The 15000-nt window shown below is 41.3% G+C and overlaps 1 protein-coding gene across 11 annotated transcripts in view; it reads right to left on the bottom strand.

Moving 5' to 3' along the window:
- The window catches only part of EPS15L1 (epidermal growth factor receptor pathway substrate 15 like 1), a 46226-nt gene extending 32775 nt beyond the window's left edge, over positions 1-13451 (bottom strand). For 5 of the 11 annotated variants that reach the window (XM_054805311.1, XM_054805310.1, XM_054805319.1 and 2 more), the window contains exons 1-10: positions 13233-13451; positions 8010-8051; positions 7694-7783; positions 7294-7341; positions 4737-4832; positions 4066-4128; positions 3035-3160; positions 1446-1505; positions 872-1108; positions 135-292 (exon numbers count right to left, since the gene is read on the bottom strand). In XM_054805311.1, the coding sequence (XP_054661286.1) occupies positions 135-292; positions 872-1108; positions 1446-1505; positions 3035-3160; positions 4066-4128; positions 4737-4832; positions 7294-7341; positions 7694-7783; positions 8010-8051; positions 13233-13262 (950 nt within the window). In that variant the 5' untranslated portion in view covers positions 13263-13451. Of the gene's footprint in view, positions 1-134; positions 293-871; positions 1109-1445; positions 1506-3034; positions 3180-4065; positions 4129-4736; positions 4833-7293; positions 7342-7693; positions 7784-8009; positions 8052-13232 lie in introns of those variants that run through there. The other 6 variants (XM_054805309.1, XM_054805313.1, XM_054805314.1 and 3 more) reach the window with 4 other exon arrangements.
- Positions 13452-15000: the final 1549 nt, after the last annotated feature.

Raw genomic sequence — 15000 nt, 5'->3', positions numbered from 1 at the left:
CAGGACAAGTAAAAGAGGTCAAGGGTTTGTTTTGGTTTGGTTTGGTTTTTTATGTTAGGATCACTATTCTGGCTGGATAATCTGACTTTCCAGATCAGCAAGTTACAAAAATACAGCTACTAAGGAATTCTTACCATATATGTGCTAGGAGATTCTGAGACAGACCTGAATGCATAAATATGTCCTTTACTTCTTGGCCACTCACAAAACCATCCATGTCTGTGTCTGTTTTTAAGAAAATTTCATCGTATCGCACTTTTTCAGACATTGGTACTACCCAATTCACAGAGGGCTGTAAAACAAAGTTTTATATTTCAAAAGAAGATAAACAGTCTTTATCAACACAATGAGTACAGGCGACATTATTCAGAGTTGGATGTGCTGAACATCTTGCACAATCAAATCTCATTGATAAATAGGTATTTCCCCTTTTCCCATGAATGTTTTAGATTAATACTTTTTATCTGAATTATAAATACTGATAAACAGCTATTCATCAGTTGAAAAGCATTCTTTGGAGATATGGACCCAACTAGGCATACTAAGTCTTCATGCTTATAACACAGGAGCTTTAGAAGGTTGATTAATGATTTCTTTGGTATTAAAGCAGATACATGAATAAAACCTTTCTATGGTTTCACTTTATATGAAAAGTGAAAATTTGCTGTAAGATTTGCTACCTCATGGTCACTCTGACTAAAATTCACCTGCTCTTCTTCCAAGTCTTACCATTCTCATTTCATTCCCTCCACCCAAATCACCCAAGAACAAACACATTTTCAGGAAAGTGCTCACATGAGGCAGAAATCAAAAAGCAGTTTTATTTTTTCCTGCAGTTTACTGATACAAAAAAAGAAAAAAAGATTTGTACCTGTGCTTGTTTGATGCTGTGCTTGGGAGACAAACTCCCTGTGCTGTTCAGACTGTTGACACTACCATGCGATGGGGTAGAACGGAGGCTGTCTTTTGGTGGAGGACTTGCAGGGAGAACAGGAACTGCACCAGGAAAGACAGGTGTCTTCTTTCTTTTAGAAGGTGGTATGAGAGAAGGGGGTAATAGTGAAGGAACTGGCTCTTTCTCAAGAGCTCTATAAACCAAATGCATTGCCTGCAAAGGCAAAAAGGTCAGATACCATTAACAATTAGAAGAAAAAGCAACAAGATTTTCCAGTATCAGTCGTTTATATATCAGTAAAACAAAGACAGTAAGATTAGAGATGTAAACCAGAGCAGATCATTTTGAATGTAATTCCAAAAAAGTTTAATCTTGATGACACAGGCAAGAGTCAGAAGATGGATTTGAGAAAGATCATTTAATAGCTCCATGTGAACAATTTAGATTAGAACAGTCAACTGTGGCAGAGAAAGCTGCAAAGCTCTTGAGAAAAAACTGAGCGATTTGCTTTAGCAGACACACTGTGAATAGAGAACTTAAAGCAACCTACCACAGCAAATTCATCCTTGTCCAGGTGACCATCTTTATCAATATCACTGAGATCCCAGACCTACAGCAATTATGATAAAAACAACGATTTAGAGAACAAGTTGATGCTTTTGATGTTCATCACCATTATATTAAGCATGCTCTCTAAAGACTCCTAACTGAATTTTGTGAAGATCATATTAGTTATATCAGACCTAGCTATACGTTTTCTGTTGAAACAGACTGGATTAGTTTTCTGGCAATGTGAATCAACACTGGCTCTAACAAATTCTGGATGCAACACAGGCAGGTTTTTCATCTTTCTGTGTCTTTCTTAAGGAGCCATCAAGCTGACTAGAAACATCCAGAGGTGGCTATCAGAATTGTCCAGAGCATGTGGGCTAGCAGATTGTCCAAATTTGTCTTATAAGAAAGTTAAAATATTTTAGAAAAGTCAATACATTTCTAATTTGCACTCCATTCCTAAATTTCTAGTTTTCATTTTTAGTCAAGAAAATATGTCCATCCCTCAGAATTTTCTATAGGAGAGAATTTAAGCATCTATTAACTTTAGTTCATTATTAGGTCAAGTACAGTCAATGAAACTTGCAGGAGATTTAGGATACTCAGCCATCAGCTAGCACTGTTTAATCATGACTATGACTTGGAGACAGTCTGGTAGAGTGGACAGAATGCTAAGACTGAGGCTCAATCAATCATCCGAACTCTACTCCCAGCTTTATCACTGGACTCCGGTACAAATTGAAACTAGGTGGTTAGTCCTTTGCTCATTTCCTCAGTCCCCTATCTTGTCTGCAAACTCTTCTGGAATAGGAAAAACTTTCCTGAATTTCCACCGTGACAATAACAATGTAAAACACAAAACCTTTCAAGACTGAGTACTTCACAATATTCAATTACAGAATTAAAACAAGTCATACTTAGATTTTGTAGATAATACAGAGAAAGAGGCAGTTCTTCCTGAAGAAATGAAAGTATATAAAAGCAGATACAGCTCTTACATGGAATGTATTCATTCTCAGTCATATCAATATGCAAAACATTAAAGAACACAGATTTTAAATGGAAGCAGAAAAATACTTTAAGGTTTGCTTCCCTTGCAAATATGCAATGGATGCACTCAACTCAAATCTCAGGAAAAAAAAACAAAAACAAAACTTGACAATTTGACAGCTACAATAAACTGTTTTAAAGCATTCTCTTGTACAAACACTGGATAAATTTAATAGTATGTCTAATAACTTGTATTTGGAAAAATGGCAAAACAGTGGAATATAATGTTATAAAAGCAATTATGGTTTAGGAGAAATCTTTCTTGTTTTTAGACAACCAAAATGAAAATTTCCAGCTCTTAAAATGAATACAGAGATAATTAAGCCAATCTACTCTAGGGCTCAAATTACTACTATTATTCTTATTTCTAAGTGGAAGACTTCAGAGCCACTTAATAATGTTCTTGCTTTATAGTAGGCACTCGATGTAAAATCTCAGCCAAACCCTGACCTATGTTGATAAGTTACATTTAAATATTTAACATTGCAACTATGAGAAGCTAAATAGAGAATAGCTAAATCTAAACAGTGTACTTACCCTTCCTAGGATATCAAGAGGTAGCTTTGAATTCATCAGTACTGGTTTTACTTTGTCTCCTGAAAGTAAACCATTTACTGGCAAAAGGCTTTCAAAAATACCATCAAACTTTGCTTTTTCTTCCACCTAGTTGGTAAGAAATAGCCTGAATAAGTAAAAAAGTGTGCCTGTGTGAGTGTTGAAAATGAGATCTTGCAAGAAATTAAGATTGGTCAGTAATGTATTCATTCTAAATTTCCAAGCTTTCTTGCAAGTGCCACCATGCTGTACTTAAATGTAAACCCCATGGAGCTAGATGTAGGAGCTTAATTTCAAAGCCAAGGTTATCATAGCTAAGAGATTTGAACATGCAGCATACAAGATGTGTTTCTGTAGTGTTCTAAAAGGACAATGCATTCTAACCAGGTTTTAAACAAACTTTGACAAACTCTGTAGAACTAAAAACTATTCTTCCCAAATGATTTGCTTCCCACTTTAAAGTACAACAAGCAAGCACAAAAAAAAAATCAGCATTAGAAGTTATTTTATTAAATTTCTACCTTTTGGAAAATGTTTGCATTTGAAAATTAACTAAATACAAATATTCCCATGTATGTATCAAAAGTTACTTTTTTTCAAATGATATATATTGTGTGTTTCACTGAATACTAATTAGAACATATGAACTGAGGCTTTAAATTAATATTTCAGGATGGATTTGGTGAAATGCTTTGCTGTTCTCAGTGGGGTTCCTTTACACAAACATGACAGTGCCTCCTATTAGGATTCTGGAAGAAATCCAGGCAGAAGATTAAAATTCATTGTGTCTTAAAAACATCACACCAGGGGTTGTCAAAGGCTTGTTTAATAATTATTTCAAATATAAAACTACAGCTCAATATTCTCTATTGTGCAAAAGTCTGTCATCAGAAAGGAAGGACTTCTGAAATGGGAACTATATTTGATACAAAATTATCTCACTGGGAAAACTGCAGACAAGGAAAATATTTGCTTTTAAAGAATGGATGGAATGCATTGTCTTTCACACTTACCCTAACAGCCCAGTGGGTCTCTGTTGAAGGTGGTGTGATCAGCAAAGGACTGCTAGTGTCATGCTAAAAATTAAAGAATTTTTTATTTATATGTATATATAAAAAATACACTTCAGTCTCTAATCCTTACTAATTGCCTTAAGAGATAGTTATAGTCATGAAGCTTAACTGCACTGAAAAAAATAAAAAAGGCTGCACATGTGCCCAAATAAAAAAAAAAAAGTCATACTGATTTGATACTATTACAGCACTCAATAAGGCCATCAGGTACCCAAACACGGAACTAAGACAAGCTAAAGGAGCTTGCACAGCAGCTACTGCAGGCAAAGCTGCAGTCATGCCCTTTACTATTCACTCCTGTTGACCTAACCCAAAAATAATCTCTTTTTTTTCCTTTTCCTTTTTCATAAATTTAGAGTTTAGCCACATCAGCTTCCTGAACAATCTGACCGTAGTTAAATTTGCATCGGTTTTGCAGTCCAGGAAGGAGGAATATTACTCAGGAAGACAGGACCATGGCAGCCATGACTGCAGTTGTCTTAAGGAACAGTTTGAGAGCAGTCCAAGTCTCAGAACCATGACGTTTATGAAACAGAAGATTATTCCAGCATTCCGTCTGAAGCCTTAGTTCTCATATAACACATACATACATTTAGGTATATATTACTTACAAATTTGGGAGGTGGCACAGTCAAGTTCAGACTGCTCAGGTTAACATCATGGCCATTCTGTGCACATGCTACAAGGCGCAATGCGACATAGAAACCCTACAAACAATAGTGTTTTCTATTAAAAAAAGCAACCAGTCTAAATCAGTCTCCAATAACCCATTTATAATTTTTACTAACACTGCACAAGTGCAACTCAGTAAAGAATGGAAACAGATATATAGAATCATCATAGAATCATAGAATGGTTTGGGTTGGAAAGGACCTCAAAGATCATCTAGTTCCAACCCCCCTGCCACAGGCAGGGACACCCTCCACTAGACCAGGTAGCCCAAAGCCTCATCCAACCCAGCCTTGAACACTGCCAGGGATGGGGCCTCCACAGCCTCTCTGGGCAACCTGTGCCAGTGCCTCACCACCCTCACAGTAAAGAATTTCTTTCTACCATCTAATCTAAATCGACCCTCCTTCAGCTTAAACCCATTACCCCTTGTCCTGTCACCACACTCCCTGATAAACAGTCCCTCTCCAGCTTTCCTGTAGGTTGCCTTTAGGTACTGGAAGGCCACAATTAGATCTCCCCGGAGCCGCCTTTTCTCCAGGCTGAACAATTCCAACTCCCTCAACCTGTCCTCATAGGAGAGGTGCTCCATCCCTCTGATCAGCTTCATGGCCCTCCTCTGGACTCTCTCCAACAGCTCCATGTCTCTCCTGTACTGGGGTCCCCAGAGCTGGACGCAGTACTCCAGGTGGGGTCTCACAAGAGCGGAGTAGAGGGGCAGAATCACCTCCCTCGACCTGCTGGTCACAATTCTTTTGATGCAGCCCAGGACACGGTTGGCTTTCTGGGCTGCAAGCGCACACTGCTGGCTCACGTTGAGCTTCTCATCAATCAATACCCCCAAGTTTTTCTCCTCAGGGCTGCTTTCAATCCATTCCCCGCCCAGACTATAGTTGTGCTTGGGATTGCACCGACCCACGTGCAGGACCTTGCACTTGGCCTTGTTGAACTTCATGCAGTTTGCACAGGCCCACCTCTCAAGCCTGTCAAGGTCCCTCTGGATGGCTTCCCTTCCCTCCAGCGTGTCGACCACACCACACAGCTTGGTGTCATTGGCAAACTTGCTAAGGGTGCACTCGATCCCACTGTCCATGTCACCAACAAAGATGTTAAACAGTGCTGGTCCCAGTACTGACCCCTGAGGAACACCACTCGTCACTGTTCTCCACTTGGACATTGAGCCGTTGACCCCAACTCTGAGTGCAAACATCCAACCAATTTCTTATCCACTGAGTGGTCCATCCATCAAATCCACGTCTCTCCAATTTAGAGACAAGGATGTCCTGCAGGACAGTGTCAAATGCCTTGCACAAGTCCAGGTAGATGATGTCAGTTGCTCTTCCCTTGTCCACCAGTGCTGTAACCCCATCATAGAAGGCCATCAAATTTGTCAAGCATGATTTGCCCTTAGCGAAGCCGTGTTGGCTGTCATCAATCACCTCCTTATTTTCCATATGCCTGAGCATAGTCTCCAGGAGGATCTGCTCCATGATCTTGCCAGGCATGGAGGTGACTGACCAGCCTGTAGTTCCCCGGGTCTTCCTTTTTTCCCTTCTTAAAAATAGGGGTTGTTTCCCCTTTTCCAGTCGGTGGGAACTTCTCTGGACTGCCAGGACTTCTCAAATATCTTCATCTGCCAGTTCCCTCAAGAACCACGGATGAATCTCATCAGGTCCCATGGACTTGTGCACCTTCAGGTTCCTTAGATATTCTTGAACCTGATCTTCTCCTACAGCGGGTGGTTCTGCATTCTCCCAGTCCCTGCCTTTGCCTTCTGTGACCTGGGCAGTGTGGCTCAAGCACTTGCCAGTGAAGACTGAGGCAAAGAAATCATTGAGTACCTCAGCCTTCTCCATATCCTGGGTAAACAGGTCGCCCATTTCATTCCAGAGGGGACCCACATTTTCCCTCGTCCTCCTTTTATCACTAACACCTATCGAAGCTTTTCTTGTTATCCTTAACATCCCTGGCCAGATTTAATTCTGTCAGGGCTTTGGCTTTCCTAACCTGATGCCTGGCTGCCTGGACAGTTTCACTGTATTCCTCATACACACCCCCATTCAGTTAACTGCATAGTCACAACTATCCCAATGTTTAAAAAAAATTTCTCCATATCTACAAGTAACTTGGTATTTGATATTGCAAGCCATTTTCAGTAATGCTAGTTATATTTTTTCATGCAAGAAAGACTTCTAAAATAAATCTTAAAATCATAGTTTGTATTTGTTGAAGACTCAATGACTACGTATCTATGTATCATGCACAATGATTATTTACAAAACAAAAGAGGGACAGAATAATAGATCCAAACTTCTCCAGCAGCCTCACTGAGTAATATACTTGGGTACAAGCAGTGCTAGGAAAAAACCTCATCTTGTAAATGAAAACTTTAGAAAACTCAAACAACTAAGGATAACTCCTATGGATATCAGGGTTTTCTTGAAACAAGGCTAATCTGTGGAAGGTAACATGACAGGTCTACAGGCACATTTTATTTACCTGTTTATCCAAGTATCCTTTACCCTCTGGGTCAGCCAAATCCCATATCTGTGGAGATACAAAATAAAAGCCATTGTGATTTTAAAATAAAACTTAGCTCAACAGTTCACACTGTATGCCTTCTTGAACTGTTCATCGCAGCTTTGAAGTTATGACATAGAATGTTATTTAATTCTCAAGTTAACAACAAAAATGTTACATGAAAGACAATTTTTTCCTTTCAGATTCCTATGAAAGTCAGAACAATACCTTGGAGCTATTACCAATCTGTGGTTAACCTAATGTTCAAAAGATCTGATTTGCATTCCATCAAATACCTTTTTTGCAAACTCCTTCAGCTCAAGCTGCACTTAAGCAAGTATACAGATAATTACTTCATTATCTAATTCCTTCAACTTACTTTTCCAAGGATAATATCAGAGAGACCAGATTTTTTAAGAAACAGCGCAGCTTCACTTGCCCCAACTCTCCCCGTATATGTTGGATCTACCTGAAAGATAAAAATTCACATTCAGCTGAAGCCTGTCTGTCATGAAAGAAGAGATAAGAAATGAAACATCTCTTGTCTCTAGGTCAAAAGGAGTTATACAAGTGTGCATTACTGCTCAGCAGAGAGAATTTACAGATGTTTAGCACTGCAACAGGGAAAGGAAAGACAGAAATCTTGGAGAAGAGGAAATTGCACTTTATTTTTAAATTCTTTTTTAAGAACCTACCTGTTTGTAATAAGTTTCATATAATGGATTCCCAGTAGAAAACTGAAAAACAAGACAGACATTAAGAAAACAAAGAATGAACTGCAATCACGGATAGCCCACCTTTAGGGACTGACAGAAGAAGAAGCATATAGTACTTCTGGTATTACTTCTATTAAAAATAGAAAACGGTATGTTAATTTGCTGTGTTCCAAACTGGATACTTGATATCTAAGTGTGGATAACAGTAATCCCCCAAAAGTTGCAGCTAACAGACTACCGTCACCTCTTAAAACTTCTTAATCGCTAGCAGTTGCACTTATACTCGCACAGTTAGTTAACAACACTATATGGTAATAAGGTTTTGTAGAACAGCTTTGAACTACTTGCCAAAGTATTTCAGATCACACAGTTTGAGAACTACTGATATCAAAAGGCAGAGTTTTCAACATAATGCTGACTTAACTACCTCCTGCACTGTATATATACATACGAACTATTTTCATCAAACAATTATATACACACACAGAGACAGAGCCCTGGTATCAAAACATACCCATGTTTATGCATTTTCAGGACTAGGATCTTAAACTGAAACAGAGTAAGCAAAAGACAGAATGAATGGTTAATTAACAAATGTCACAATTCCCTGACAATGTTGTTTGAAGATTTCAACTTGGTGTTATCACCGCATTACACCAAAGCAGCAGACACAAAGGTAGGCCCTGCCTTTTCGGTGTACTAAGCAAGCAGATTCCTCTTCCCTCTTGCTGATGTTCCAAGCAACTTGGAACTGAAATACCAAAAGAGGCAGAAGCCCCAACACCCATCTTCTCACTTGTGTCCTACAATTGCCACACAACTTCTAGCCATGTGCAGGTTACACGTCCACACCATTCTCCAGCCTCAAAGCCAAGAGAAAAAACGTTACAATCCAGTCTCAAACACATCACCCCTCAGAACAGTCAAAGGCCTTAAAAAACAAGCAACAAAAGAACCCAATAAACACAGTTTAATGACCGAGAGAGGCACAGAGATGTCGAAATCTCCCAAAGGCTGCTTGGGACAACCGCTCTCCACCTACAGGACATAAGTCAGACACCTGACGAAATGATTATTTCACGCTAACTCTGATCACTGGTATGTAACCTCCTTGTCATCCACATGGATTTCCAGATGTTCTGCCTACGCTCAGGGGAAGGGAGACAGAAATATGATGAAAGAAAAGACCAATGGAGAGTATGAAATTTTATTTGACACAAAGAGAATCTTCCTGTAAATTTACAATAAACATGCCAAATCTTAATTTAAGGAGCTATCCAAAATAACTAAACCCTATTAACTAAACACAAGCAAATATTGACTCTTTGAAGATCATTAGTTCTACTTGGTGAGAAAGATCACGTATTTTCAGAAGAGTTTCCTAAGCATCTTAAAGTGTACTTCACTTATATCCATCAACAAAATAAGCCACTGCATTCTCCAACACCACTACCCACTAGAAGCTCTTGCTCTTCCAGAAGCTAGACAGGAGGTTTAGAAGAAGGTGGCTGCAACCATAACTCATAAATCTGACTCAGCTTTTTGCTGGCTTGTAAACGATCAGCAGAGATAAGCACTGCATTTCTGTCCAAAGTAGGAAACACATCATTCAGAGAAAAGGTGGAAGTAGGAAATGGTCTGTCCAACTCTGAATAAAATCTAGTATGTTTTAGCCAACTATCACCAAACTATTTATCTCATTTACCAGAAGGCACAGAGAAGTTAGCCAAAGACCAGCTACAAGCTCCTCTAATTTGGGGAGTATCCTAGAGCATGTAGAGACTGGATTCATACCAAGATACAGAGTAAACCACTCCAGCAGCAGTACTGAGTGATCTCATCCCATCACCAGACATTCTTGTCATCCTCATTTGATATTGTCAGCCATGACATACAGCTGACTTACCTGACAGAGGTGGCAGGAATCCAGGGTGATTTGCTTAAATGCTGTGAAGCTTCTTCTACAGCACATATGCATCCAAGTGCTGCTGGAAAGCACTTCATCACTCGATTCTCTACTTGCAGAATTTTAAAAAGACTAAGCCTCTCTGACCAGTTTACCTAAATGACTGCATCTCTGTGATGAAGCAGACCAGACAAAATGGGCTCAAGTTATAAAAATAGCATAGCTGCCTATCTAGCTGTCACCACATGTGACTACCTCACTATCATTCAAGAGAATTCGGTAACCTGATGGCATCTGATGAAGAACCTACGCAACACAGTGTCAATGCTGGAATTCAGAAAAAAACATTTTGAAGAGTTTGCAGTTGATGAGTGGTCAAAGGATATAACCTGTTATACAGTGGTTCAGTTTGCTTACAGTTTAACAGCCCTCTGTTTTCTATGCCTACTTCATATTCCCCAAAACATCATCTATAACCAACATTGTCTCCCAAACAGACACTTCGGAACCCTGGTGCCTTGTTGTTTGATCTCTAAGTTGATTTCCTGTACAAATTCGAAGTTCAAGTCTTGAACTTGCACTCTCATAGCGGATCTGGTACGCTGCATCTGTGGTACGCCGCACATGTACATGGATACGTCTCCATGTCCCTTAACACAGGTCTGGAAAAAAGGCAGGCATAAGCTGCTGCCACCAGAACAATTAATAAAGCCATTTCCTAGCAGCCCTCTTTCCTGAGGTCATCTCAGGGCCACAAAGAACTTTGGATCAGGTGAATTATTCTCCTCAGTGTACTCCTGTTTCACAATTTTCTTTCAGCCACTCTTGTCACATCATATGATGGATGAAAATAGGTACTATGAAAGGGGAAAAAAACAAGGCATCCCACAAAGATGAGAGCCAAAAGAAGGCTGCTGCTGCCCCAGAAAGATTACCTTTGCCCTTACTCTACTTGCCAAGTATCCTGAGTCGTCTCAGAAGACTGAGCTACAAAATGATCTGTGCTGTCCCAATATCTCTAAGGTAACTCTCCATAACCTCCAGAGGCTGCAGGTTGAACATGCCTGGCACAGTGGAAAGACCACTGATAAGGTGATCAAATATTCGAGAAAAGAAAGTTATCAAAGATAAATCAAATCCAGTTTCAGCTGTTGTTTAACTCCAAGAACTGATTTTACATGCTTGTTCTTCAACTGGTTTTATGCATAGCCAGTTGAAACAAAGACAGCTGAAACCTGTTAAATAGTTTGCATACTGTAAGTTAGACATCTAAATTCTCTTTCATAAAAACATCATAAAAAATCACTACATAGAACAATAGAACCATGATAAAACTTATGAGAATATGATTAAACACTTTCACATGCTCGAATTATCCATATTGTTTATAGCTCCTAACATGTTGATACCAATATTCTTATTTTATCTCTTTCTGAGTGACCATGCTTCAACATTACAGCACATGTAACCTCTCCTATTCCTTTAAAGACCATTTCTGGCATTTCTTATAACTAGCACATATCTCTATAGTAATCATGAAATTGAGGCTATTAAAAGAGGAAGTTTATTAATTTCCAGGGAAATTCTATTTACTGCCCTGATTACAGCTAGATTACTCTTGACAGTTCAATATAGAAAAAGAAGTTTTAAAACTAGAACGCTTCCATTGAATTAGCTGAAAAATATGTCAAAATAACTGATCTGTTCACAGAACGTGGCCCTTTTTCTCTCAACATAATGTGATATAAAATACCGTTGATGCCAGTCTCTCAAATATCAATTAGAATTTAACCACCACTACAGAAGTAGGATTCCTAGTATAACAAATATTTGATACATTTTTATCAATGTACTGTAGAAGTTCCACAACAACAAACTCTTTCAAGTCCAGAGTTTATTTTTTTTTATATATATATATATTTTGCACCACATCACTTCACTTGAAAACTTGATAACAGTTTGTATGGGCATGGATGTTTTCAGATGTTTCTGAACATGTTCATTTAATTAAACAGACATTAATCAGGACTCCTACTGCTATCAGAAGTTAAAAAGTACTGTGGCCTCTTAAAAATAGGCACAGCAAATTACGTATTACCCAAGCATCACATAACTCCATTGAAAAATAAATTTTCAGAGTATCGCAAATAAAAGTCCATTATTAAAAGGAAATCGATATATTTTAAAAAAATTTGAACTACCAATAGCAGTTGTTCTGAATTCCTGACTGGCCTAGCCACAGTGTAGAAAATCACTTTAATTTCAAGGCACTAGGGAGTGGTGGTGGTGGTATTGCTTTTCTTTTGTTTTCAAGGAAGTAAGTAAGCTGACCATCTTCATAGGAGTATGGGAAAGAATAAACAGTGATCATGCTGTTCGGGTTTAAATTATCTGGGTGAGTAATCAATCAAAAAACCTGTAACAACAATAATCTACCCAAGGATCCCAAACACTAAACCTGAGCTCGAAACAGAGCCTCTTCCCAGAGACATGCCACCCTCCCCTTGTGTGAGACAAGCTCCAAGGTTCAGGGTCCTCCACGCCCCTGAAGAAGGCTCATTCTCCTGCTGATGGGTAAAAACCTCCTGTTCATTCCTACACACCGAGTCCTTTATTGGTGTACCCGCGCCTATGGCTACGCTACTCATGCAGCTCCCAAATATTAAGCACAGTCACGACACCCCAACAGCTGAAGGCGGCATTAACCCCGTGTTACAAACAGGAAAACAGGGTGACATGCCCGGAGTCGGGCTCCCGAGCAGAGAGCGAGCCCCATCCCTCCTGCAGCCCAGCCCTGGACTTCAGACCACCGGACCGCACTAATCCCCGTAGCTCAAAGCCAGGAGCTGCAGCTCAGGGAGGAGAAGCGTTCGGAAAGCCTCAGTGCTGCCCTGCCCCTTCCCCAGGGGGGCAGCTCGGGGCCTCCATAAGGGGAGGGCGCCAGCGCCTATTGTGCCCCCACAGAACCGGCCAGCGCCTGCCCCCGGGAGGCTCAGCCCCGGCCCAACGGCGGGGGACAGCCGGGGGCTGCTCGCTCCCCTCGGCCCCGCCCGAGGCCTGCTCCCCGCCGCGCACCCACCCTCTCCCCCCGCGGGCCGAGCCACCCCCCGGCCGCGGGGAGAGGCAGGGCCTATGCCCCAGCGCCGACCCGGCCCCGGATGCACCCGCCTGCCGGAGGGGGAACCCGCACCGGGGAGGGCCCGCTCCCCCCTCCCCGATCGGCGCTCAACTGCCGGGGCCAGAGGGTCGCGTCTCCCCTCAGCTGCTCCCCGGCAGAGTCGGGCCGGGCCGGTTACCTGCTGGCTGGGGGGGATGAGCGCCGCCATCTTCCTCCCACTGATTCGGGCAGCGGCCGGGGCGGGGGGAAGGCGGGGCGAGCGGCGGCGGGAGGCCGGGGGACGGCTCGGCTGCGCCTGGCACCGCGCGGCCCCGCTGAGTCTGGCCTCGGCAGGCGGGGGCCGGGGCCTGCTAGGCCGCCGCCCCCCGCGACTTGGTCAGGCGGCTCAGAAGACACGCTTGACCCGGGAACAAAGCGGCCACGGCTTATCTGTGCCCGGCAGCTGTTCCCCACCCCAGCGAGCCGGGGCTGCGCTCGCCGTCCCGTCCTGCTGCAGCTCAGCCCCTGCTTCCTGCAGGCTCTCTGCTGCCAGACAAGGCTCTCCTCCAGCTGCCTCAAGCAAAGCTGGCAGCAACCTACCTACGCTACGGACAAAGTAGGTCTAGGGAAGACTGCAGCTGTCCGGTGGAATGTTCTTCCAGGTAACTGAGTGAAGGCACCGACTGACCTTTTAGCTGGTTGATCTGCATCCAACTTTCTTCTGGACAAACCTAGTTATTTTACTTCATTAAACTAAACCTTCTCAAAACAGACTTCACCAAATTAAGCTTCCTCTGGTTTATGATCAAATATTCAACATTAAATAATAAAGTTGACAAAGCCTAGCCTGGAATGTATAAATACCAAACAGCAACCTGAACAAGGCTGAATCATTGTGGTCATATAAAAGCTAAATCAACAGCAATGCATTTAGGAAAAAAAGTAAAGGGCAACTGTCATTACAGTGTATTTCAATAGCTTTAAGTTCTTCACCCCATAGTGTCATTGGAATTGTTTTACAGGGGACAAGCAGAAGCAAAAGAATTTGACCTCCATTGCTCCAGCCTAGAAACTGGGCTGGCTGCACCCAGGGCTCCTACAGATCCTCCCACTCCCTATCTCCTCACCACACAAAACCACCTCAGCCAGGCTAGGCCTAGCCTAGAGGTAAATGCAAAACGATTGGCTCTGGAAGTCTGGCTTCAGTTTTTGCTAAATTTATAGCATTACTTCTTGGGGAAGGGAAGGAAATGCAGCAGAGCAGAAGGACGCACAAAGGGATGAAGGAAGTGACTGAAGTTACAAGAGAAGAGTTACAAGACAGGTCAGACAAAGATAAGCACATCGTTCACTTTCAAATTCCTCCCCCACCACCAACCTATCAGAAAAATAGTATTTTAAGACAGCTTTCAGGCACTGTATGTATTCATTTCAGATTTTTGAAGGGGAAAAAAATTGTCTGAAGACATTTAAACCTCTAAGGACAGATTTGTGGATGGACAGACTACTGGCACTCAGGTTCCCCATGGAGACAGAGCTAGAACATTCCGCCAGCAGAGAAGCAATGGCAGAAAAGCCACGAATAGCCACAGTGCGTTCGCAGCAGCTACGCGACTGTGATAATCCAGGAAAATCTGACGGGCGCAATTACTACAGAAGATAAGCTTTGCTAATCTCCTTCATTTGAAGTATGTGGTGAAACATTTCACATATTTGACATGCTGCACCCTTTAATGAAATATCATAAAAAGCTTATTACGATATTTCCTCAACAAAAAATGAGCATGAATTTTACATTTAATATTAAACCATAAAAGGGTAAAACAGTTCCAAAACCTAGTGCTTTATTACAGGTGGTTTTCATACATTTTAGCAGTGTTAAGATACAGTTAATAAAATTAATGTTTTCTATAGAGAATTTAACTATGTTATGGTATTTTTATTAAAAATAACTGAAACTGGTCACA

Source organism: Grus americana, chromosome 28, assembly GCF_028858705.1.
Source record: "Grus americana isolate bGruAme1 chromosome 28, bGruAme1.mat, whole genome shotgun sequence".
Classification (NCBI taxonomy): domain Eukaryota; kingdom Metazoa; phylum Chordata; class Aves; order Gruiformes; family Gruidae; genus Grus; species Grus americana.
This window is presented reverse-complemented; position numbering and strand designations above follow the sequence as displayed.